This window comes from Periplaneta americana, chromosome 1, assembly GCF_040183065.1.
Source record: "Periplaneta americana isolate PAMFEO1 chromosome 1, P.americana_PAMFEO1_priV1, whole genome shotgun sequence".
Taxonomy (NCBI): domain Eukaryota; kingdom Metazoa; phylum Arthropoda; class Insecta; order Blattodea; family Blattidae; genus Periplaneta; species Periplaneta americana.
This window is the reverse complement of record NC_091117.1, coordinates 39,716,599-39,744,033: the sequence shown is the minus strand read 5'-3', so window position 1 is coordinate 39,744,033 and position 27,435 is coordinate 39,716,599. Positions and strand designations below refer to the sequence as shown.

At 35.8% G+C, this 27,435-nt stretch overlaps 2 protein-coding genes across 4 annotated transcripts in view; one reads left to right on the top strand and one right to left on the bottom strand.

Moving 5' to 3' along the window:
• The window catches only part of LOC138694660 (inosine triphosphate pyrophosphatase), a 60,830-nt gene that overhangs the window by 28,053 nt on the left and 5,342 nt on the right, over positions 1 to 27,435 (bottom strand). The gene's annotated exons all lie outside the window — the stretch shown is intronic.
• LOC138694648 (dyslexia-associated protein KIAA0319-like protein) lies at positions 494 to 27,435 on the top strand. Of its 3 annotated transcripts, XM_069818599.1 has the most exons (6): positions 501 to 695; positions 3,984 to 4,720; positions 7,754 to 7,919; positions 8,002 to 8,190; positions 20,422 to 20,585; positions 23,115 to 27,435. In XM_069818599.1, exons 2-5 carry the CDS (start codon positions 4,547 to 4,549, stop codon positions 20,565 to 20,567), a joined length of 675 nt encoding a protein of 224 aa, XP_069674700.1. In that variant the 5' UTR covers positions 501 to 695; positions 3,984 to 4,546; the 3' UTR covers positions 20,568 to 20,585; positions 23,115 to 27,435. The 3 variants fall into 3 exon arrangements, with proteins under 3 accessions (XP_069674708.1, XP_069674700.1, XP_069674690.1); XM_069818607.1 differs by lacking the exon at positions 20,422 to 20,585 and having other exon boundaries at positions 494 to 695; XM_069818589.1 differs by lacking the exon at positions 23,115 to 27,435 and having other exon boundaries at positions 504 to 695; positions 20,422 to 20,723.

Below are 27,435 nucleotides of genomic sequence, written 5' to 3'. Positions count from 1 at the left end.
ATTAATTTTTATTCTGTGACTCAATATTATAATGTTAATGCACGACTTAAAATAATTTATCCATTATATTATATGCAATAAAAATGATCAATTTTTAAAACGATTAGGATAATTATATAACCTCAATTTCTCCATACCCAACTACATTTAAAAATGACCAACTGGATCAATATCTACAATATAACCTCTTGGTACATGAGGTTAACTTTTGACATGTTACTGTTCAGTTAACTAAGTATTTATTTGTTAATGGTACATGTACATAATTTCTTTGTTGGATTTTCCCATATAAATCACTGATGAGTGGTGTGTATAGAGAAATCGTATTCATATTTCACTGCTCTTCAATATTTCCTGCTAATTTTTATCGGTGTGACAAAATGTCGGTGTAATTCATGCTACGTATCGATATAAAATATCGATGTGACAAAATCACCGATAAAAGTCATAGATGTTTAATTGTCACAGTCAGTTGTCACAGATACTTGAAAATATCGTTTGCTCATCACTAGAAGAAAGTTGGTCGTTCTGGTACCTTTCTGGCACGTAGTGAACTTAGTGTTGTGGACGGTTTTCGCTTGGTTGCGTCATTGGATATTTGGGAGAATATATGTTAAAGTGTAAATATCTAATGGAAGAGAGAATGTGTGCATTCTTTAGAGCAGCTGCAGCCCTGTATCCTACGAATTATTAAGGTAAGGTTCATCATGTTTGACGAATTTGTGAAATTGATTCAGTCTTTGTGTGGCTATTTTGGTTAGGTTAGTTTCGATTATTGCTGCTTATATTTGTCCTCTTGACAAGGAGTGAAAAGTAAGGTTTTTGATAAAAAAATATTACATTAAGTTTTTGCAGTTTACGTTTATCAAGTGTTTTTGAAAAAGGGGGTAAAAATGTAGGGTTTTGTGAAAGAATAAAATTTAAAATCGCTTCTGTAGTTGTTATGCATAATTACCGTAAGTTGCAATTTGGGCCCAGTTATTTAATCACTTCCATTGCACCAGCCAAAGAACCCAGTGCACCTATTTCCATCTGACGCGAGGCAATGAGGGTAGAACTGGGACGAAATTATTATTATTATTATTATTTAAATGCCTCACCCTGATAGAGCTAGGTCCCATTTCTCTGATGAGTAACCTGATAAGTTCCGGGGCCCTGAGCCCCAAGCCTTCCCCATCATTGTCAGCTGACAGGTGGGCCATCCTACCTCAGGTGTCATCTGCATAAGAGTAGCCTGATAAATCCCACGGGCCCGGAGCATCATAAACCTATACTACCCCCAACACTTCACCTTAGCCTATTTTTACTATTGGGGATGATGGAGGGGGAGGTGGAGTGTCTGTGGAATGATAGAAGGAAATGGGAATAACCCGAGAAAATCTCTGTGACCTCTGCTTTGTCCATCACAATTCCATCACGATCTGGCTGGGGATCGAACCTTGACCACCTGAATGAAAGACAGTTGTGCTAGCACTTGAGCCAGAGACGCAGCTCAAGTACCCGCCATTAGAAAAAAAAAGTAGGGAAGAAAACAAAAATGATATGAGAAATAGAAAATGGAAGAAAGAAAGAAAGCTGGTATATGTCGTGAATTTGATGTAGGTAATTTACAGTCCGAACTTAAATTTAGAATGTACTTTAATTTAAATAGCCTAAAATAATGCAAATGACAGAATAAAAATGTGAATATGCTTTATCAAGTGGTCAAAAATGTATTATTTCCTACCTCTTTTAGCTGATAACTAGAGCCCGGATGTTTAGGTATTTATAACAGTTAAAATAGGCAGGCAAAAAAGACACAGTAATCTTTGAAAAAGGCATTATAAATTAAAAAAAAAAAAAACATAATATAGTTTAGCAATAAATTTAAATTATATCAACATAACTCACATATTTACTTCGTAAGTGACCCATGTTGAGTTATAAATTTTTTTTTTTTTTTCATGATTAACTGTCTTTTCACAAACCTTACATAACAACATTTTTCCATCAGTTGAAAACACATGGGCACCAAATTCACTAACGTGGGCATGCAGTTTACTTTTCAATGGTTTACTGAATTAATGGATTCTAGCTAACTGATCATATATACCTTCTGTCATTCGACAATAACAGACTGTTCCTCACTCAAATTTTTTCTCATACAATAATAAACACGTGTAGCACAACATTGTAACAGTAAGATTTGAAAATATGAAAGCAAACAATTGGAAAGGCTACATGACAACTGCTATGAGAACAAGCTTAATTTTTAAAAATATATAGCTGATTGTTGGTACCGTGAAGACATGATAATAGTAACTGTGGATTGTCGTTCATTATTCATATTACACCAATAGTATTAAAGCACGATTATTAGCAGATTAAGCACGGAAATAAATTACTTTTATTTACTATTGTTAGTAACGTTAATCATTGTTTCAAATATTTAAATTTCATACCGGTACATATTACATTACAATTAATTAGAAAATTGCAAATAAACAAGAAATATTGCTTTAAAATGACAAAAAAGGCATTTATTAGTAAGAAACACCTTAAAAAGGCAAAATAAAAAATGGCCCTATCACTTTGATTTAGTCCAAATCACATTTATAGCTATGCAAATGATGATTTACTTCCACCCAGTAAAAGAAAGGCATTTTGTCAAACATCTGGGCTCTACTGATAACATAATGCCTACAGTACTATATAGGTACCGGTACATTCAATTCTTCAAATTTAGGTTGTTTAGAAATATTTTTAATACACAGAATTAGTTTTTTGTGGGCAGAATGTTTAATATATATTTATTACTCTGTTGTATTCATTAACTCTGATTACTTGCTAAATATAATCCATACTGATTAATGATTATATAAATTGTACTCTTTCATTAATTTTGTCATTGTATTCATATACTGTATATGCAATCTTTTTTTTTTAAGTTAATATTTGTATATGTATTTTCTTTAGGGTTGCTAACTGTTTTTTAAGAAAATACGGGAGACTAAGGAATCGACAGAATTTCATATAGAAAATAGACAATTATTCAGTTCAGTTACTATAAGCCAACTTTATTTTACACTTTGGCAGCTAGGCTTAAATTAAGAATATTTTGATACAGATTTTGTCTCACGTAATAATTGAAGTCGACTGCAGTTTTCAGCTCTGAGTTGATTAGATATGTGGTGCTCCTGTTTCAAACATCTGTCCAATTGTTCATGAGGTGAAACATCCTCTTTGTATGAGCATTACTACTTGATATGCTTAGAGCAAAACCAGTTTTTCTAAATTTATAACATTAACATGGTTTGATTTTAAACATGTGACCACTAAAACCCATTTCTGGCAAGCATTATGTTCTATAAAGAGTGCATATTGTAATGCATCTCTTGAACAACAAAACTCACCAATCACGGCAAAGTCAAATGTTTAGAATAACAATGGTGGCGAATCCATCTGCGCACAACCTTCCCCATAGTACTTGAATAGTGTTAGATGATTTATTCTTTTAATATGTTAGCATAAATTTTGTAGCCTGAGTAAAGAAAACATATGCCTCTATAATTTCAGGGTTTTTCAAATCACCTTTTTTATATGTTGGTATTGTAATTGCCTCTTGCCAGGTGCTGAGTAGTTTTCAACCGTGATATATTTTAAATAATCAGAGAAATCTTTCATAAAATTTCTGCCCTGCATATTGAAAGAGTTCTAAGTTTAGTTTGTCTTCTGGTGATTTATTTATTTACAATTTTTCCAGTGTTTCGAGTACTTCCAATGTGATATCATCTAGTTCTGTTTCCGTTAATACATTTTTGTTATTTTCATATGGAATTGAAGTTTGTGTTATCTAGAGGTCTGAAAAATATTTTAACCATTCTTTTATGGAAATGGGGTTTAATCAAACTGTCCCTCTTATTACTTAAGTATTTAAGAATTTTGTAACATTGTGAGTGTGGGCGATATAGATCTGTTTCAAGTTGGCTTAATGTTTCCCCCAGACACTTCACGCTCTCTAGAGGATCGAGAAATAGCATAAGCATCAGCACGGAAGGATCCAAGATTGGTTCCCCAGCAAGCATTGGCATCATGCAAGGATGATCCATGTCTCGTGACTCGAGAAAAGCAGAAGTTGCAGAGTAACCCTGGATTGATTGTAACAAAGTTGTAGGAAGTAGAAAGAAGAGAAGGATTTGAGAACCGATTTGGAAGGAAAAATCCCAGACTTGCAACTCAAGTAATGGATTTACAGTGGAAAAAATTTTCTCAAAGAACTGTAGAGAAGACTAGGCCTAGTTCTTCTGCCGAGGGTGCTGCTTTGGCCCCTCCTCGTGTTGAAAATTCATTTTAAAGCTCTAAGAGCAGTAAGGACAGTGACAAAAAAAAACAAAGAACGGAGATCAACGCTCAATGAGTTCATCCTATACCGGCAAGCGAGACAGCTCCATTGGCAGGATGTGGGACTGGAGTCCTGGACGAGGCAGTCCTCACCGGGACTGAAGTCCCTCACCTCTGCAGCTGCGGAGAACACTATCTCAACGCAGGCGTATGAGCGATCGTGATCATGGAGACTGCATACCTCCTCGCCACAGGGAACACAATCTGGAGTGGCGTCGTGACAGGAGAAGCAGCTCCCGGGACCAGCATGAGTCTAGCATGTCAAGACATCCAAGGCAATCATCTTCTTGGTGGCGTGAGAGATCGCGGCTGTCAAGGGAAAACAGTCTGTCTCCACAAGGTACCTTTTTTCTCATGTTTTCACCCTTTTCTTCCTTTCCTTTTATATTTTGTTTTCTTTCTTCCTTTGCATTCCTTACTTTTGTTTTCTCGTTTTATTTTTTTCTTTGTGGTTACTGTACTCTCCTTCAAACCCAGTCAAAGGCAATGAATATTTAACAGATGTCCTCACCATGGCTTCTTTCGTAATTGAAGTGAAACTGGGAGCCATTGTAGGTTTATAGCACTTATGTACATACACCTTTAAGGGTAAAAAAAATATTTTTCATTTTTCTTACATTAATTGAATATGAACTCTTAGTTTTATTTCTGTGAAAGAAATTTTAAGATATCTATAAAATTGACAAAGTTATGCATTAAATTTTCCTCCTATGTAAACACAATACCAGCCATCTCATTTTCTCAAAACTCTTTAAATCATATCTTCCACAATTTTTTTTTTTTTTTAGATAATTGCATGAAATTTTGCATGACCATTTCTTATAGCGAGATCAACGAACTGTAGCTCAATCTTTAACCTACCTTTAACAGAATTTTAAAAAATCTTATAAATTTAAATGTATGAACTTACTACTTATTTCTTAATACATGTGTTCAGCTATAAGCTGATCACATGATGTTCACTGTAAATCAAATATGCAGTTTTCCAGAGCTGTGGACTGGTGAGAATTTTACGTAATGAGTGGTTTTTAATTCTTTCTTGCAGTTTATGGTTGGTGTTGTTACATTGAAGTAGGATGTGTTCTATTATTTCTGCTGTTAAACATTATTTAGCCTACATAGTGATGACTCTGATAATTTAAAGCAATGCAGATAAGATTCCGTAACAGGTGTCCAATTCTAGTCTGTGCAGCAAAGGTCTGTATGTGTCTGGGAAATGTATAAAGAAACATTTTTTTATTTCTCTCGCAGTACTGATATTCTAACCATTGAGCCCAGGCTTGTTAATATGAACATTACCTTCGAGGCAAGAAATATATTACTAAAAAATATTAAAAGTCTTGGGAGTAATTTTTTAAATAGCAGTTTGGTACAAATTGCAAAATGAAAATTTTGAAAATTCACAATTTAAAAAACTTATAGAATACAATAATAATATACAATACAAATGGCTTTTAAGGAACTCGCAGGTTCATTGCTGCCCTCACATAAGCCTGTCATTGGTCCCTATCCTGTGCAAGATTAATCCAGTCTCTATTATCATATCCCACCTCACTCAAATTTGTTTTAATATTATTCTCCCATCTATGTCTTAGCTTCTCCACAGGTCTTTTTCCCCTCTGGTCTCCCAATGAACACACTATATGCATTTCTGGATTCGCCCATATGTTCTACATGCCCTGCCTATCTCAAACGTCTGGATTTAATATTCCTAATTATGTCAGGTGAAAAATACAATACGTGCAGTTCTGTGTTGTGTAACTCTCTCCATTCTCCTGTAACTTCAGCGCTCTTAGCCCCATATATTTTTCTAAGAACCTTATTCTCAAACACTCTTAATCTCTGTTCCTCTCTCAAAGTGAGAGTCCAAGTTTCACAACCATACAGAACACCTGGTAATATAACTGTTTTATAAATTCTAACTTTCAGATTTTTGACAGCAGACTAGGTGACAAAAGCTCCTCAGCCGAATAATAACACTCATTTCCTATATTTATTCTGCATTTAATTTCCTCCCGAGTATCATTTATATTTGTTACTGTTGATTCAAGATATTTGAATTTTTCCACCTCTTCGAAGGATAAATCTCTTAAAAAAAAAAAAAACTTACATAGGCAAATATTTTTTGTTCTAGATCGAAGAGCTATTTTTATGTAAGGAAATGTTATCAAAATAGGACTGAAGGATATGAAGAAAAAAAAATTATAAAACATAAATTTTTAAGGGTGAAAACTGTATGTGACCTCTTAAAATAACACTGTTCTGAGTGATTAGGTTCCAGGTAAAATTTACCGGTCATTTCTCTCTCCTTTAAAAATAAATTCTAAGGGTAGTACTGTGAGTCTGTTATTGTACATCCATGTGAATTTGACTTGTAATCATCTCGAGCTTTTTCCCTCCTCCTCATTGCAGCTCACTGAGCTCTTTAAGGGATGAGCCTCAGTCCTCTCTCAGTCGGCTTCCCCCACAGCCTCACTACTCACAGATCCAACAGCAGCAACAGTGTGATGTGGTGGCGGCACCACCCGTGCAGAACATACGTAATGAGGTAAATAAGATTCATAGTTCATAGTGAGACAGTTTTTCACCAAGTATTTCACGTTTAATTTGGAATTAAACATTTAATCCACGGAAAACAAATAAATTGCCTGTTCTGCTGTCAAATTGAAGATTTCGAGTTAATTGAACACAGAATAAGCTGGTTCGGATTTTTCGATCTTGATAAGCTTGCAGGAATGAATCATTCACCCAAGTGTCCCCATCTAGTGAGTGATGTGCTGAATTTTGTAGGTTTTTCAGCCTCCATGAAGGCATTCCTTGGTGAACCATGTAACACCATACGATGATGAATGATTCATGGGAGATTCAACACGTCAGCCTATCTCCATATTTTGGAGAACATATTAGTACCTTCCACTCGAAAGTGTTATCCTGAAGGAATACTTGTGTTACAACAGGATAACCATCCAGTGCACAATGCCCTTCGGGTTCAAAGATGGTTTCAGGGAAGGTGTGATATCCATCTTTTGGATCACCCTCCAATGTGACCTGAAATGAATCCAACAGAACACGTGTGAAAGACTTGCCCTTGGACAGAACACTGAATGAATGAAATGAATTAGTTTAATTTAAATAAGTTCTTTTCTATCTATTGGCTAAGTCAAGATTGCACAATTTTACAGCAATTCAAGTTTATGAATGTGAATAAATTCATTAAAAAGAAACAAAGAACAATGTCTGCATTAAAGATACTGACCATTTTCAGTTATAGCCACTGTTCATAATTAGTTTGCATAAATTATGTTATTTATATGTTAACATTGCCGAAAGTATATTTCTATTGACTTCTTACATTTAATTGTTCATGAATTAGATGTATTCCGAAAGTGATTTGGGAGGAGGAGCTGATGTTTACGTGCAAGAAGTAACATCGAGTAGACCTATAAAGCAGCTTGTTGTATCTGCCATTTCAAAGGAAGTTCGTCTTCCAGAAAATGAAGTAACCTTGTTAGCATTCACAGTTCCTGCAGAACAGCCAGGTAACATTGACTACAATACTTAAATTTTTTTGTATATATTATGACGTTACATGATTGAAGAAATTTATTGATTTTTATGCAGGTGAACATTATAAATATGAGTGGACTCTTCTCTCTCAGCCAGAGGGTGTCAACAGTGGCACAATGAATGATCAGAATGGAGAAACACTGAAACTAAGCCACCTAATTGAGGGGCTTTACGTGTTCAAAGTGAGTGTTTTTGCACCAGGAGCATATGGAGAAACATATGCCAACGTAACTGTGTTGCCACGTAAGTAAATTACGCTAGTTTATTAGTAAGTTTAATCGTAAAACTGAGACTCTTGCATTTAATAAATTATATTTGGGCGGAATTCATAGTCGTCACTTATAAATGAGTGAACCCTTACTCATTTCTAATTCATAGTTGTCCCTCATTCACATAATGAATGATTACTTAAGTGAGCTGATCTGTACCCTTAAGTGACCCCTCATTTTCAAAATGGATACCGAGAATGATTTTGAGGATTTTGTGGAGTTTGTTGAACGAAATGAGGAAGATATACATGTCCCAAAAAGGTATATTAGAGACATGGAGAATCCTCTGGAAATATATAGTGAACTGGAATTTAAGAAACGACATCATTTTCGCAAGACCACAGTTGTTGATATTTTTGTGCCTTTACTAGACAAAGATGTTGCAAACAACAGAGGGTTAATAATTAATATTAAGGTTACCACTCCCATCGCTGTTGAAAATGCTGATAGCACTAAGATTTTATGCAAAATCATTTCAGGTAGGCCGTAATTACACTATGTCTATTTCTCACAACAGAATCAATAGGCCTATACTTTATTAACACAGAATAAATTACTATTTTACAGTTGGTGTGTGCAAATCTGTACCACGCAAGTCAGTCTACAGTGTGCAGAATAATTTCCGAAGCAGTATCGCGTCATATTAAAAGGTTCAAATTTCCAGCATCTGCCTTCCTACGAAATTTTATATTTTCTGATAGTTTCTTCAACCGCTTGACGTTCCTTGAAATATTTTCGGTGTTGGAATTGAATTCTGACGCAATAGTTTCCCAAGCAGTTTTCTTTCTTCGAACAGAGACACAATCAGATCGCGTGTTTTCTATGATATCTTTATGCCTTAAAACAAGCTCTCAAAGCCAAACTCGTTCTTCGGAAAAATTCTTTCCTTTCGGCATACTTATTTTCAGCTAAATTGATCGTTATTCAGTACAATAATATTGATAACTCGTTGTTATAGCAATTCCACATGTACAGCGGCCTTCGATTAGTCCAATGAGAGCAAGCTTTTCTTATGTAATCATGTCCGGCAGGGGCGAATGCTAGTCACGAAAGTTAGGCTTGCTCTTTTATTCATAGGGGAAGATGGGAGGATATAATAATTCATAATTAATAAAAATAATCAGACCCACATAAATAATTTATTTTATAATTATGAAATCATTATGAGTCATGGATCATATTCGCTTATCAGATGTAGAAGTTCAATATAATATAACAAACATGGTCAACAAAACAGTTTATTTAGTTTTTTCGACTCTGCCAACCAATGCACATTGTTGTATTGAGCTGGACAGAACGAGCGCACATATTCTCTATAATGTCTGTCTTCTCTTGAATAGTCCTTCGGGAAAATGGATTTAATAATAAGGTTTCAATGATACACCACAATTCCGAACTCATTGCAATACTTCAAATTAATGTTTAAGAATTAATAATACATGCAGCAGCTAACATATGCATTCCGCTCATACAATTACATTGCACTCGCAAATCACAGCACATTCCCGCTGTCAATACTGCTCTGTGTAACGATAAATAGTTGGTGTAGCTCTCGGACCAAAGCTTCAAACAACAGATAGTGCGCGTAGGATGGACTAAGGAGGAAGGCACTTGCACGCGCATCATATTCTTGCTATTTCTACGTCTTTCCTGTAGCTCCGAGAAATGAGCAAGCATTGCGATAGTTGCGGGGTGCAACCTGCGGATGGTATTACGCCTATACAGTATTCCAAAAATTAAAATAAATTTTAATGTACGTAACGCCATTTTGGAAATACACATTCTACGAAAATATTGGGCTTGCGCAGCAAGCATAGCATGCCCTGAGAAATCGCCCCTGATGTCCGGCAGCTGTAAGTGAATACTCATTACACGAGAATAAGTGTTGTCTATGAATTTGGAATTTACTTAAGGGTTCACTTATTATAAGCAATTCCTTATTACTTAAGGGTTCATCATTTTATAAGTGACGACTACGAATTCCACATCTTGATTACACACTTTTAACATTTGTACCGTCCACACCTGTGGAATAACGACTAGCGCGTCTGGCCACGAAACCAGATGGCCCGGGTTCGATTCCCAGTCGGGGCAAGTTACCTGGTTGAGATTTTTTCCGGGGTTTTCCTTCAACCCAATATGAGCAAATGCTGGGTGACTTTCGGTGCTGGACCCCGGACTCATTTCACCGTCATTATCACCTTCAAATCATTCAGATGCTAAATAACCTGAGATGTTGATACAGCGTCGTAAAATAATCTACTAAAAAAAATTTGTACCACTAATGATTTGGTAAGTTTAATTTATAAACAATTCTCCTGTGTTAATTGAAACTATTTGGTATTTTACGTTAGTTAACAACTAGTTTTGCCTCCATCTTCAGATCCCTTCTCTCTAAGGTAAAATACCATATAGTTTCAGACTAAATACAACACTTTTTATTACTTTAGGCCTATCACAAATAAATTTCAAATTTGACCTAATTTTTTAATAATTTCTTTTTCAAAGCAAAATTATTATATATTAAATAGCCCAGTTAAAAATCTAAAAAAAATATAAGGTTGTTCCCTGATGTATTATTATCTGTAAACTACTGCATTTAGGAATGTGGGATCTGCACACATACATTTGTAACAATTTATTTTCCGGAGGCATGCACGCGCTCGCAGTTCCCAGCTAATGAACTGCTTGCAGCAGTAGGCTAGAAGGCTTTCCGCAGAAAGTTTTACGAAATTCCCCATTGCATATAACTGATGTCGCAAACAAATGCATTCATTCATCAAATGATTAATACCTTAAGGAACAGTAAATATCGAAAAATCGAAAGAGAATTGGGAGGACAAATTTAAAAGGTACGCAAAACGCGTCCTTGCAAGGGGTTGGGGGCTGTACAAAACTAAATATGTGAGCTCCAAGCCTGTTGGCCACTAGTCTCACTCCGGGTTACGCTGCTCCACTGAAGGAACTCTAGAAAATTTTGAAGGGGAAGCCGAAATTGGACGTAACCTCCTAGGTACCACATACGCGAGGGGGACTGAGATTTGATCAAGTGATCACGGAACGGGAAGAGGAAGAGCTGGCTGGTGTTTGCTGTTAGGATGGCAAGACGCTGTCATCTGTTGTTCGATGACAAAGCATGTGAAGGCCGTCGGAAGAAGCGCCATGAAATCTAAATCTGCAATTTGAGAGGTCCCTGTCCTTTCAAATTGCGACTAATTGAGTGACCTCGTATATTTAATAGACAATTTATAGGTTCTGAACTAGGGCATTCGTCGTTTATAATAAAGAGGAATATATATGGGGAAGGGCATATAGATCCGTGGCACATTTCTTATAGGGCTCATCCCGACATTTGTCTTATGCCTGAGGAAAACCACAGTAAATATCTTATCTAAAGGTATTTTATTATTGTTAACTCAGCTAAGAGGGAGGAGCCCTTCACAATGCTGTATGTTTATACTGTAATATAAGCAAGTTTTTAAAGATAGCAAGGCTGTGTAAGGCAGTAAACTTTATGGCAATAAACAGATGGCAAGAGACAAAATATAGAAGAGAAAAATAATCAGTCTGGGTTTGAATTCAATGGAGTGACGTGACTTGTATACAACATGAGTGACAGTAAAGATCGCTCGCGTAATATATAACAAGTGTTTAAATCCATTTGACCTTCCTAAAAAGAAAAGTGCACTAAGACGCTTAAGTCGGGATTTATTGATAAAGCTCAATTTAAAGGAGTCTTTGAATGTGCGAATATGTGATTTGTTCCATAAAAAGTCTGTCAACTTCCGAATAAGTCAGGTGAAGTTATATGTGAAGCCAGTAGTTCTTGTGATATTAATAAACATGAATCAGATGAAAATGTGGACAGAGAAAGTGATTATCCCAGTTCTTCTTCTAGCATTTCTATGGATACAGCGCTAGGAATCAGTATTATTGAGAACTACAACAAAAACGATACGGTACCCCCGTGAAAAGTTTCAAAAAGTAAAAGGCTCCCTAGCAAGTAAAGTTTTTCCATGTAGAAAATGCATCGTCATCCCTTCAAAAGTCAGCCATGTTTTATTTTTGACGCCACAATGCCAAGCCACAATACATACTTTCGTAGTATATTTCATAGAAATTACAGAAATTCGTCACAAATGTATTGTTGTCATCTCAGAAAGCGAAACATGACACCGATTCCTTTTTTTTTAAACCGAAGCAATCAGTTTCTTAAAGCAAGAATTCAATGATGTGAAAAAAACATCTACTTTTTCGATGGATCAAGTTCACAATACAAAAACAAAAAGAATTTAAAAGTAATTGCTTACATGAAGACGATTATGGAATTAGCGCTGAATGACACTTCTTTGCAACGTCCCATAATAAAGATCCATGTGATGGCATTGGAGGAACTGTTAAAAGACTTGCCACGAGGGCCAGCCTATACAAGATCCTATAACAACACAAAAAAAAACTGTTTGATTGGTCACAAAAAACATTTCTAACGTGTCATTTATATTTTGTCCATTGAATAAGCGCAAAAATCACACTGAAAATTTTCAGGCCAGATACAATCTAAAACCAATAACTGATATATTAAAATTACATTCTTTCATTCTGTTGTCAAAAACTGAATATTTTGTAAAACAAATTTCTTTTGAGAAAGAAAGTATGGTAGGTGAATGAAAATTTAAAGTGTAGTGTGAATGAAAACAAAAGTTTTAAAAGAATAATTTACAAATATTTGAAGATATCATAACAAGTAAATTAGCAGTGTTTCCTCAAGTGACTTGATCCGTACTGGGTGTAATGTTGCAACGTTCACTCGATCATCCAGTGCCGATAAACCTCCCAGCATGCTTCAGCACTTCCTGTCCACTGCTGCTGCACCGACCGCCACACATTGTTTTGTAAGTAATTAAATTTCCATTAAACTATTGGAGATCCCATTGTGATTTTTCTGGAATTATTAAGAATATTTCAGTGCACCTAGTAAGCATTTTTTTAGATTTTTAATACGGCTATTTCACATTGATATCTAACTCTTAAAGATTGAATCATAAAAAAATATTTGTAATAATTATATTAAAATTAGTTAGTAAATATTTAACGAAAGACAGTACTTTAAGCTTTTAAATGCATTTTTTCAAAAAAATTTTTAACATCAATATCCTCAGAAATATGAGGCTTTAAATGTTGCATTGTGCGACATTTTTAACGAATTTTAACATGCAATATTTTAAAAACATGTCGACTTAGGAGGAAATAAAAATACACTTGTTGGTTTATTAGGCCCATAGATTTGGTAAAAAAAATATAAATGCAATAAAAAATATCAAGGTCAAAATTTGTATAATTTTGTGCGATTTGACATGGAATGACTCAATTGTGAAACCGAAACATCTATGTAGTAATAATAATAATAATGATAATCCTTGAGACCAAAGTGTGTACTTACGATGGTTTTGCATTGGTAACATACAAATAGGACAGCAATTTTTCTACAGTAACCTATCTCTCTAATGTCTGATCTAACATCAGCTGAACACTCGTCATCCAAATACATTTTCGTAACCACTTACCATTTTCTACAATAAAGTTTGAGACAACAGGGTGTTTATTAGGGATCTCTGTACTTGAATCTCTCTCCTTCTTACAAGGTAAGGTCACCAAGCGATAATGAATTTTCACAATGATTTTTCCTCCATATGTTCCATTTGAAACAAGAAACCTCTCTATTAATTTCTACATCTGGAGAAAGCCTAGTTTTCGAGATATGACTCTAAAAATCTTCCATCAAGCGCTATAACAGGTAATGCAAACAGTGATGTGTGCTAGACATGTCAGACAATAAATCTCATCTAGCTGGATACTGTACTGTCAAAATCTCCTTAAATAATATAAGTTATGAAAATGACAACAGATACATAATATCCATGATTGAGCTGATTACCTGGTTAGGTTTTTTCCAAGGTTTTCCCCAACCATAAGGTAAATGCCAGGTAATCTATGGCAGTCCTCGGCCTCATCTTGTCGAATATCATCTCACTATCACCAATTCCATTGACGCTAAATAACCTCGTAGTTGAATCAGCTTCGTTAAGTAACCCAGTAAAAAAATCCATGAAATTGACTATAGAACAGTCTATGAAGAAATGATGAGGAAATGTAAGCATGCCTGAAATTACTCACTGTACTGATCACAGTAGTGGACAATTTTTGTAAAAATTGTTGTAAAGTTCACATAACTGCCTGCGTGTTCCTTCAGAAGACGAGAGCTGCTGCGATTCTCCCCTTGTATTACGGGCCGGATGTCCACTCACACCCCACCCCTAGTAACTCCCTCCCGGTGCCGAAAGGTCTCCTCACCACATGGCCCGGAGCGGAGAGAGATGATCTCGCTGGAAGGCACATTCCTTCAGAATACGGGACTTGCTATTTGTTTTCTTCCCTCGTATTAGGAGCCAGATGTCCACCCACACCCCTGCTTGTACTTTCAATGCGGAATCTAACCATATATTTTAAAAATATTTTTTCATGGCCAAAGGCATCTTAATGAAGAAAAATCTAAATTTCTCCATTTCCATAAAAAGTAAGAAAAACTGTTTACATGTCAATATAAACTTTAACTTCTCAGCATCAAAATACACCATGATTTTGATCATTGGGTGAAAGGGTTTCGGAGCCACAACAGTTTAAAGTTGATAATTTTATGAAAATACGATACATTTAAATATTAATTTAAACACTATTAAGTTCTGATGCCTCAAACTTTGCACAAAGCATTATATCACAGTTGTCTACGGACAAAAAAAGTTTCATTGTATTTAAAAATTGCAAGGTCAATTTTCTCTATATTTCGGTCGATTTGAGATGGAATAGCCCATATGATATGTATAAATCACTTCGTGATTTAAAACGGTGCTTATTCCGTCGGATCCCGGCCAACTAGTCACTCATAACGAGTGCACCTCAGCACATATGTGGACTTCAGTCGTACGTACACAGACATCTATGACGTAGTGCAGAGGGCGGCCACCGGAGGGAACCCAAGAGAGTTGGAACTTAAACTGAGACGATTCTGTCCGACACCGGGATGGGTATCCGATGTGGCTTAGTGGATAAAGCATCAGCACATAGAGCTGAAAACCCGGGTTCAAATTCCGGTGTCGGAGAGAATTTTTCTCTGTTCCATTACTCTTTCATCGTAAACTTTTATAATTTAACAGCTTTTTGTTTTGTGGATAGAAAAACATACTGCTCAATTTGGAATGAATCTCAGTCCGGGAGAGCCGGGAATGATATTGCTAGTGCTCTGGTTTCAGTTCTCAACAAAATCTGTGTAAACAATCCCAAGGTTACAAAATTTAAACTTTGGTCCCACTCATGTGTTCCGCAAAATAGAAACAGTATCATGTCAATAGCCCTCTTGACACTTTAAGTAACAATCAGAAAATTATCAGCATAGAACAAAAGTTTTCAGAACCCGGCCATAGTCTTGTACAAGAGATTGATGCAGCGCACAGTGTTATTGAAAACAAACTAAAATTTACAGAAATATTCTGTCCAGTATAATTAATAAGAAACCTTAAAGCAATTCAGACTCACAAAGTGCACCTAATTGTACATGAAATGATGACAAAAGACTTTTTTAACTATAAGATAGCTGTTTCGAAAGGCATGAATTACTCTACTATACCTTACTGTAAAGTTGAAGAAAATATTTTTGTAATCAAGTATAGGTTAAACTATAACAGTAAATTTTTTGATGTAAAGTTTTTAAAGAAAAAATCAACAAGAGCACATTTTATGACATCTTCTGAAGGGAATAATATGAATTTAACCATGCCCAGTATTTTCCCTTGTATTTCCTTGTACCAGTCATGTGAGTAGTCCTGAAAAAGTGTCAGTGTATCCCTATATGCCGACAGTTGATGTACAATTTTACAAAAATGTGTTTAAAACATGTTAACAAGTAGACATTAATAGTGTTTTGGACGTACACCATCTGGTAGTTAAGGGATTTTGACATTTATATCGTCATAGGTTCTATCTCCAATACATTTGTTTACAATACAGCCATTATGTACCAGCGAAAATACTTGTTTAAGTGCTCAATAAATATTTCGTAACTAATATCAAATTGTTATGTATTTGATTTTTCTGTAACTTCACTATAAAAATTGTTATAGCATTCATAACCTACAATCAATGTTTTCTCAGAATCAAGTTTTGTGGAGTTAGAACAGTTAAGAACTCGAGAGACGATTTCCCATATTTATTCTGCGTTTAATTTCCTCCCAAGTATCATTTGTATTTGTTACTGTTGCTCCAAGATATTTGAATTTTTCCACCTTTTCGAAAGATAAATTTCTAATTTTTATAGTTCCATTTCGTACAATATTCTGTTCACGAGACATAATCATATACTTTGTCTTTTCGGGATTTATTTCCAAACCTATCGCTTTACTTGTTTCAAGTAAAATTTCCATGTTTTCCCTAATTGTTTGTGGATTTTCTCCTAATATATTCACGTCATCTGCATAGACAAGCAGCTGATGTAACCCGTTCAATTCCAAACTCTCTCTATTATCCTGGAGTTTCCTAATGGCATACTCTAGAGCAAAGTTAAAAAGTAAAGATGATAGTGCATCTCCTTGCTTTAGCCCACAGTAAATTGGAAACACATCTGACAGAAATTGACCTATACGGACTCTGCTGTACGTTTCACTGAGACACATTTTAATTAATCGAACTAGTTTCTTGGTAATTCCAAATTCAATAAGAATATTATATAAAACTTCTCTCTTAACTGAGTCATATGCCTTTTTTAAATCTATGAATAACTGATGTACTGTACCCTTATACTCCCATTTTTTTCTCCAATATCTGTCGAATACAAAAAATCTGATCAATAGTTGATCTATTACGCCTAAAACCATACTGATGATCCCCAATAATTTCATCTATGTACGGAGTTAATCTTCTCAAAAGAATTTTGGACAAAATTTTGTACGACATCAGCAAAAGTGATATTCCTCGAAACTTACCACAGTTAGTCTTGCCCCCCTTCTTAAAAATAGGTACAATTATGGACTCCTTCCATTGTTCTGATACAATTTCCTTTGGCCAAAAAGCAAGTACAAGTTTATAAATTTCACTAGATAATGTGCTTCCACCCTCTTGTATTGATTCTGCTGGAATTTGATTGATACCTGGAGACTCGTACTTTTTCAGATTTTCTATCACAACTTCGACTTCAGAAATTGTGGGTCTGTCTGTAAACTACGTCCACGATTTCATACAGTTACAACTTAAGCCTGGTTCAGACGGTGCGTGTTTCTGTGATGGATTCCAAGGTGGCTAGCAGGCTGGGTGTCGTGGCGGCTACGGTGCTGGGTTCCGTGGTGGCTGCGGTGATGGTTTTCGTTCACACGGAGCGAGCTGCCTTGCATGCTGGATCTAAAGAGTTTGAAGTATTACAAACTCTTTGGCTGGATCCCAGTTTTGGAAGTTGGAGATGCTGGCACGGTATGATTTGTAAACATCAAATATGGAAGCTGTATGTGAAGCTGTAGGAAGAAGACGTTTAGCAGCCTTTGCTGTTTTGCTAGCTTTGAACGCTGAGGAGATGGATCAAATTAAAAAAGAGTAGAATGAGGAGCCGAAAATGGTTACTGCTTAGAAATACGGGCCAAGATGTCTTAACAATGCTGTTTGTATAGCATATAAACATGTTTCTTCTCTGTACACCTCAATTAAAGTTCTGACTTGATCTTTGGTCCAACCGTAGGAATTCATAATCAAAATTTTCGACTTGTTCTCTTAAGGGGAGAGGATGGTATTTTTCAAAACTTTTTTCCTATTTCGTTTAAATTATTAATTTTTTGTATGTAGAGAGCTCATAGCTGTGGCAACTCAACCAAATAAAAATATAAAAAAAAAAAAAAATTATTTGGGGGCCCGAATTTGAAAAAAAAATATACCCAATGCAGGATTGTACTAAAACCGATATATCTAAACCGTTTTTAAAGATAAATTCAAACAGTTTTTGCAATGTATTTGCAAAAGTATGTTCTACAAACTGTCTGTAACAGAATTTTGATATTAGTCCCTACGTTGGTAAACAATTAAAATTTAATAACAATTTTCTGATTTCCTTTCTTGCAAACAAACGCACGTATTTTTAAAATGAAATCAATTAACAAAATTCTGTTACAGAGAAAAGTTTCCTAATAGTCTAAAGAATGTGTGTTCTAAATATCATGCATGTATCTTTAATAGTTTAGAAATTATATTCATTTTGTCTGGCAATGTAGTAAAAAAAAAATGAAGTTACTGGAAACCGATAAAAGCGGGCGTGTGATTTAAAAATCCATAGCACAGGAAGTTTAAAAATGACGTCTCAACATCCGATAAGGGCACAAATACCCACAAAATGTTATGCAATGCATTCCACACATATCAAGGGGTATTTAAAAAAAAAAAAAGATTGAAAATTTAATTTACCGGAAACAACAATAAAAGTGGGCGAGTGATTTAAAAATCCATAATGCAGGAAGTTTAAAAATGGCGATCCACGCATATCACAGAGTGTTTTAAAGAATTTTTTTTTTTAAATTTAATAATTTTTCATAAAAAATACCATCCTCTTCCCTTAAAATAGTAGCTTCTGCAACCTTCCCGAGGTTGCTCCACACTGTTGTTTTCGCGCTCCCAAGGTCCCAGAACAGTCTAGATAACACTCATGAGTCCATACCTGTGGAGTAACGGTCAGCGCATCAGGCTGCGAAACCAGGTGGCCCGGGTTCGAATCCCAGTCGGGGCAAGTTACCTGGTTGAGGTTTTTTCCGGGGTTTTCCCTCAACCCAATACGAGCAAATGCTGGGTAACTTTCGGTGCTGGACTCCAGACTCATTTCACCGGCATTATCACCTTCATATCATTCAGACGCTAAATAACCTAGATGTTGATAGAGCATCGTAAAATAACCCAATAAAATAAATAAAATAACACTCATGATAAATAAGAAACTAACCATAAGTGGAAAACAACTAAAATTCTACATTAACAATAGTAAATTTTGCAACAAAGCAATTAAACAAGAAGTTTAAAACAACTAAAATTCTATATTTGATTATTCTATCCTTAGAAACTAAGAAATACATAAAAATAAAAAGATTTAGTTGGAGAACAACTATTTTGGTAACAGTGAACCAGCACAGAAGCACGCAGGAAAAATAGCAAGGAACCTACTCTCGAAATCCAGCAAGCTAGCCATCCACGGAGCCACCAGAACGGATTATTTCCGGTGTGTGACCATGCAGGCGACCCATCCGCACAGCCACCTTGGAATCCATCACAGAAACACGCACCGTCTGAACCGGGCTTTATTGGCTTTGGAAATACATGATAGCAGCTTTTCTCTCGTCGCTAAGGATAATTACACGTTGGAGCGACGATAAATGATAAAGGAAGCAGCGATGCTATATCAGGGAGAGTTGAAGTATGCATTGTCATTGAGATGTGCATATTGGAGTAACGATAAAAGCGAAGATACACGATAAAAGCAACGAAAAAGAAAAGTACCATTTTCTTCGCTCTTGTCATTCATATGATCTCTGATTAAGATAATATTAATCTGTATAATTACCGATGGTTGTCAATATATCCGAATATTAATCGATTTATTATTATTTCGGCATATTAAATTAATTATTGTAGATATTGGCAAATTGATCAGTTGTGTATTTATTGGTCATATGTTATGTGATCACAAGAACCAATCACAACACAACGAATTTATACTATCTTTGGGATGAGAAACGGGTTTAATTTTGTACGTATTTAACTTATATAAACCTTGAACTTAGCAGTTGATATTTCCTATATATCTTCTTTCATTAAGTGAATGCATAGAATATCTTCTACTGATAAATCAAAATGTTCGCTTCCCGCTTCCTCGTTGCTCCGATATGAACACTTGATTCTTTGATAATACCAAAGCGTCGCTAGATCATTTCTTTTATCGTTTATCGTTGCTCCAACGTGTACTTACCCTTAGGAGTGTAGTGTTGGCTCCCATGCATATAATTTTGATTTATGTAGTAGTCTTGCATGTAGCCATGACAGTTCGCCTTGGCAACATAAAATTGGATTATACCAGATATGGCTAATACAAATGCTACAACTGTAACAAAATAGTTTTTCTCTGATGTTTCAGAACATTTACAGCCAGAAGGTGCTGCAGGACAGAAGAGTTTATTCTGGTTCGTAGGTGGTACTATGATCGGTGGACTTTGTGCCATGGGGCTTTATCTTGGGAGGAAAAAACTTCTAGAACTTCCAGGAAATCTGTTAGTGCCATAAGTTTTTCAGAATTGTTCAGTAAGTGACGTAAGGCTGTATTTGATAAACTCTTGGAAAAAAAAAATGTGTGTGTTTATTTATTTGGGTACATTTATAGAAAATGGTTGTTTCCCTAAAATTGGTTTTCAAAATAAATGAAAAATATTTTTTAAGACATTTACATGATTCTTGTGTGTACGGGTACTAATTTTTCAAGGTTAGGTTGCGTTAACTTAGGTTAGAGCTGAAGATAATACTTTACTTGAAACTTCGCTATCTTTCCACACTTCACACTGGAGAGGAAAGGCCTTAAATCATTGAAACCCTTTCACATTCCTTGGCTTCACGTCACTTATATATCCCCTCAACTAACCCACTAACCTTGTCACATACCTCGGCCTCATGTCACTTATCTGTACTCTCATTTAACCCATAACGAAACGCAAATCAGTCTTGAGTCTCGTGTGTTATGTGGGGAGATATCGAAGATAGGCCCTCTACTTTTTGAGAAGCGAATATCCGAGCATAGTAGCCTGCATACATGTATGATTGTCAGGAGTAAGATCCTTTCTGTAGAAACATGCTCGTCCTAAATAGTACCACATATTCTTTTATACTAGAATTAGAAGCCAAGAAGAAATATTAGCCATTTAAAGTTTTGTGAGAGCATTGTATTAGAACGGTCTCTAGCAGAAGCCACTGAAGTAATGTTGCAAAATTTAAAAAGTGGTAATATTATTTGTTGAAGGGGGTATGCGTTTCTGTACTATTTCCCCCATCTAATCCATTCTAATCTTGTCACAACCCTCGACCTCCTGTATTTTGGTCCAGGGAAAATCATTCACACGTAATTTTACAGTGTCGGCATTTATGAAATGGGGATTAGAAATGTTGGAGACCACACAGAAGAATGTTACCAGCATTTTAGCAGTCTTTTCTCTTTGGTTACACTAGCAGACTATTGTTACTGTGTTGCAGTGAAGGTAATGGTAGATTAACTGCCATTTGTTTTAGTTGTTAAGTGTTTTTAATTATCGTAATAATTTTATTTTTGCATCCTGCATCATTCATTTTGCACATAAGTACGTGTGAATGGTTTGATAGGAAATCTGTTTTGAATTCCAAGAAATAACCAACTCTAAGTTGAACTACAGAAAATTTTGTACGGTATACTCTATAGCCTTATGTCTAATATGTAAACTTTTAGGAATTAGATTAAACTTTGGGAAAAACTTATGAATATGCAACAGTGAACTACTGATAAGTCCTCAAGGTGAAGGAAATAGCAGATGGATGGAAAAATGTGTCACATGTTTTTTTAGTAGGTTATTTTACGACGATTTATCAACATCTTAGGTTATTTAGCGTCTGAATGAGATGAAGGTGATAGTGCCGGTGAAATGAGTCCGGGGTCCAGCACCAAAAGTTACCCAGCATTTGCTCATATTGGGTTGAGGGAAAATCCCTGAAAAAACCTCAACCAGGTAACTTGTCCCGACCGGGAATCGAACCCGGGCCACCTGGTTTCGCAGCCAGACGCGCTGACCGTTATTCCACAGGTGTGGACGTGTCATATGTTACAATGCAACCAACTAGTTGTAATTAAATGCATGCTTGTGTTGCATGAATACCTGGAGAACAAATGAGGTGGTCAGCGCAAAAATGCCGAACCCACAAAATTATATTTCCACTTTACCTCTTTTTAATGGTGCGCAAAATGCGTTACACAAACGAAACTTGTGCTGAAATCTCTTTGAAAAACTGAGAATGATGATTGGGTTGATTTACCTTTGAAGGGAACAATATGAGGAGCAGTAAACTCAATATGCAAGTTTTTTGGGTTGGACCATTTGTGCACTGAGCGCCTCGAATATGAGTACAGATATTTCCGAAATTTCACCATATTTCTTTAGTTAATATTATTAGCTTGACTTAAAAACGATTTTGTTGCCCTCATTTCATTCTGTAATGCAAAGTGAAAGAAATAACTTATGCTTTGTGTTCTTTGAAACACAATGAATTGTTTTATGAACAAAATAATTTGGTGCCGTTGTGTGCAAGCAAGGAGGTCTCTGTGTGAAGAAGGATGCTGTGTCCAGAATGTGATATTACCGTTAACCCCATACCGCACATACTCAGAGTTTTATTACAGAAGAGAGTACGTGAAAGTTACTCAGCTTATGTGCAAAGACGCTTCATATGAAAGAACCAAAATATCACCAGCGCAAGTTATTGTGATTGCACACAAATTTTACAGTAATTGGAAAGTTTCCCTAAATCTATCCGAGCCCAAGAGGACATACCTGATTGTGGACAAAGGCTCACATTTGCATAATATGTGGAGAGAAAATTCCACTTCTCTTCCACACTTTCTGCATGTGGGGTCTGTAGTCAGTCCCATCACTTGCAGGTATTTCCTTAGAGTGTGTAAAAGGACAGAGGTGTCCTACTGATCTTTCTGCTAGGACCTCCTATCAATGTTCGAACTTACCTATTGTTAGTGAGATTTCTCCACTTTTCTTTTCTGAGATTATGTATATAATGGTTAATAAACATATTTGTTTACAGATCATCCAAAGGGCTACAGGAATGGTGGAGGAAATCGTTAAGACCTTGCCTCTGTGTTCTATTTATCGACATAAAAGAACGGTTTGAAGAGTTTCATCAGGGATGAAATCCTGATTTAAAAATCGTTACCCTCGAAATTATTCAAAATCTTAGTAGTGGACACTCAAATTTTAGTAGTGGACACCCAGTCAAAATAAACAAATGATCTGAAAAATATACTCTACCAGTAAACAGTAAATACACAGCCTTGTGTGTTATATATGAAGGAAATAATGCGGTAGGTAATTAACATTGCTTAACCACTAGCCTTAAATCTAGAAAACACAACTTGAAATTTTACAAAAATAACATTCAGACAAGAAAAAATCACACTAGGCCTAGGCCTTATTTCCACTTATATTAATTAAAAAAAAAAACTTCTACACAGTATGAAAATGACTCTCCGGTAGGCCTACTTAATCAGAAAAACTATCTTCATCTTCACTGAGTGTAGCACAGTTGTGACAGAGAAAGGTGACGCAGTCTTCCTCCATATCCTCTTCATCCAAGCCAAATGCATTCACATGTGACTTTGGGATGCATTTAAAGTGGTATGTATCTTTGCATTTGTCACATTCAACCCATGTCTGCTTCAGTTTCTCGTGGTTTAAACTCTTACCACATTTCTTGCAAAGCCAATCGTTGGGATCTTCGATTAATTTTCTTTTGTTCTTTGGCATATTTTTCTTTTTTTTCTCTTCTGACAAAATGAAATGCTGCTTCCACTTTTGGGAGGAGACAACCGCAGGGAATACCTGTCTATGTTGGGCCACTTTTTTTTCTGGGGTCTTTGGATAAAAGAGGCATCTTTTAAAGGGGCTGCTAACAGTACCCCCTTTCTTTGAGGGATAGGATGGAGATGAACAAGATGGACCAGGTTGGGGGGAGTTGGGTGTGACTTGAGATGGACCTGGTAACAGCGCAGTGCTGCTTGCAGGTGTAGGCCTAGTGGGTGATGTTTCGGATGCAGGTGTTTGTTGTTCTAGAGATTCGTTCCCAATTGAGTTCACCACTTCTCCAATTCTGCAGTCACGCCAAAGATGAAACAAATCCTTAGCAGATTCCTTACCTGACCACTGCTCCCCATCTCGAACCTCTTTGAATGCTGCCAAAGTGACAGGATTAATTTTCTCCTCCAGCATTTTAGTGAAGGTCTTGGTCTGGGATACAGAAGCTTCTTCTTTCTGCTCCTCTTCAAGAGGATTAATCAGCTCTTTACTCTGGATACATTTGTCAAAATTGACATTTTGACAGTTGAATGGGTAAAGCCCAGTGTGCAGAAACCCATTCTTTATTACCTCTTCAGTAGCTTTGGTTGCAAAGACAGATTGAAAGAGAGGACAAAATGTTTTCCTCGTTACATCCTTTGGGTAGTTATCAAATTTCCGCTGGCGTACAACATCTTTCCAACCATCCTTTAGGGGCTTGAAAACACTAACATCAGCTGGCTGCAAGAGATGTGTGCTATTAGGATGTAGTGCAACCAGCACGATGTCATTTGAACTACAGAAGTCGCTCACGTGGGGCGTCAAATGGGAGTGGTGGCCATCAACAAACATTACCAAAGGTCGTGGAATGTTTTCATTTTTCAAGAATTGCATGAAATGATTCGAAATGTATTCGAAGAACACTTCGCTGTTCATCCAACCACTCTCCGATAGACCAATTGCCCATGAATCTGGCACAGAATCTGCAACATCTCGTGGCAATTTCTTGTACGGAAAAATGACCATAGGTGGCACAGTTTCCCCACTTGCCGAGAAGCAACCCATTACTGTTAACTGTTCCTTCTCGTTGTTGGGTACCTGGTGATAAAAGTCCCCTCTACCCCGTGGTCCAAGGACTTTACCACTTTTTGGGCACAACAAGAAGCCAGACTCGTCTGCGTTAAATATCCGCCTTGGATGGTTTAGAACATCCCTGAAGCCATCTGCAGTTAAAGTTAATTCGACTTCTTGAAACCACTTCTCGATGCTCTTCTTTGTCACTGATGCACGTGATCGAGTTAAACTCTCTGCATGTTTCTCGGAAATAACAGGATTGCGTTTCATAAATGCATGAAACCACGTCATTCCCGGTAAGTTATTGGTGAAGGGATTGGGGCGTTTATCTACATCAAGCACCCTCTTCACTGCATTGCATAACAAGTGCCTGGTAATTGGAAAACCCTTCCTAGCCAATGATAAAACCCATTGTGCAAGGAGGTTTTCTTCAGCTGCTGTCAACGTACGTGCTGGCCCCATTCTTCTTTCTTCAGGAATAGTGCCACTAAGCTTCCTGATTAGTGTTGATCTTGGCACAGCGAAAGTGCGCGCAGCTTCCTTCTTTGACATACCATTTCGTACTGCTGCTACAGCTTCAGTCATCTTCTCCTCAGGATACTGGAGGATAGGACGTTAAGCACCTTGATCTTCAGCATTGCAACTAATGTAGGTTACAGTCTTGTATTTGAAAAACCAAATCTATGAGAATATACAGAAACTTATTTAGGCCTACACAGTAAGAAGCATCTCTAACAGAAAATGAAAACACCCAAGAAGTGAGTTAAATCAACTAATTGCATTGGAAAATATTAAGATGTCCATCACTAAATACTATGTGTCCACCATTAAAAAGGTTATTTTAATAGTGGACCCCCCATGTGTCCAGTACTAAAATATTTAACAAAAGCATGCTTCAGTACTGGACACCCCTACTATACACACTAAATATATTTAGATAACTTTTATTCTTGTTCTAAATGAAAGCTTACTACAAAACATCATAAATTATATGTATTAAACTTAATAAAATCACATAAATTAGCAGACGCTTACTGATTCAAAAGCATGCACCCACTATTACCAAGAAGAAGGAACTGAAACTATTTCCGGAATACAGTTGTATTTGCTATCTCTGGCTCAGTGATTGGCACAAACTAAAAGCCAATAGCAATCCACCTTACAAAAAATGACCTGTTTAAAAGCTCGAATGCAACTGTAAAGAGAAATACCATTGATTGTGGGTGTTATAATAAAATATGTTTCGAAGGTGTCCACTACTAAATTGATGTTCACTACTAGTATTGGGATCCTATATCCAATAGACAGTTATCTGTCATCATAGAATTAGTGTTAGTCAAACATGGATATAATGAACACCACTTTAACAAATTTTTCTGTTCAATCAAAGTCCCTTCATAAAAAAATAATTATTTTGTGCATTTTCCTTTACTTAATTCCGCAAATGCTTTCTGAAAGGTACAAAAACTGTTTGTAAAATTGTATCTTACTTGAAATATAATGTGATAAACGTGTCTAGAGAGGCACATAAAATATATTGGAAAGCTTTTGGTATCAATTTTCGAATATGGAAATGAAATTCTGATGTTAAATATATATATATATATATATATATATATATATATATATATATATATATATATATATATATTTGATGATCAATGACAATTAAAATTGATTATCTACAGGGAAGTGCTAGAATTTCTATATTGGAAAACACAAAAAAATTAAAAATCAAAAAAGAAAATTAAAGCAAGAAAATATACTAATACTATACTGTACTGTTGGTGTCAAGGTAAAAAAAACTGAAAAAGTGAGATTTTCACACCATACTATTTGTTTATGTTCTCTCTGCGTGTTTGTAAAAGAAATTAACCCTCAGACAATTTATTTTTGGTAGAATTAACAATTTGTAGAATTTGTAGCCCTAACTTTTTTAATATATAGCTTTGTAGAATGTTTTCCCCTGTCGGTATTGGGTTAACATTTTACTGAATCTTTATTTTTATTAATAATGACAATGACGTTACACTGTAAAATAAAGTGATTTACTCATTAAAAAAAATAGAATAAAATTCGTTTTTAGTTCTCCTGAAAAGTTTTTAAATTGAGGGTTACAATCTTTTACCTCAACACCAATGATATTATACCCTTATTAGTAATAAGTTATTAGAATACAGAAGAAAAAAAAAAAAGACATTAAATAAGTTTCTATGGACATTTATTAAGATTTGAGGTAAAGAGATGACATGAACAAGGAAGTCATGAAGAGCATAGGCTTGGGCATAAAAAATGTAAACAGACAGCTTCTGGAGATAATTGGCACGGGAAAATAGCACGTCATTTAACACGAATTAATATGATTTTTTGCTTCGTCTCAGTTGGGCTACTCATCCTAGGGGTTATAGCCACTGCTCTAAATCACTTATTACTGACATTTTATATTACGAATGTAATAATGTACTTGCTGTCGATTAATAAATATTTAGATAGATGGAAAA

Excerpts from the sequence above, each read along its gene's own strand:
- LOC138694648 (XM_069818599.1), top strand. The coding sequence starts at position 4,547 with ATGGAGACTGCATACCTCCTCGCCACAGGGAACACAATCTGGAGTGGC. Across the intron at positions 4,721-7,753 it reads AAACAGTCTGTCTCCACAAG|ATGTATTCCGAAAGTGATTT; the intron begins GTACCTTTTTTC and ends TTCATGAATTAG. Across the intron at positions 8,191-20,421 it reads CAACGTAACTGTGTTGCCAC|AACATTTACAGCCAGAAGGT; the intron begins GTAAGTAAATTA and ends CTGATGTTTCAG.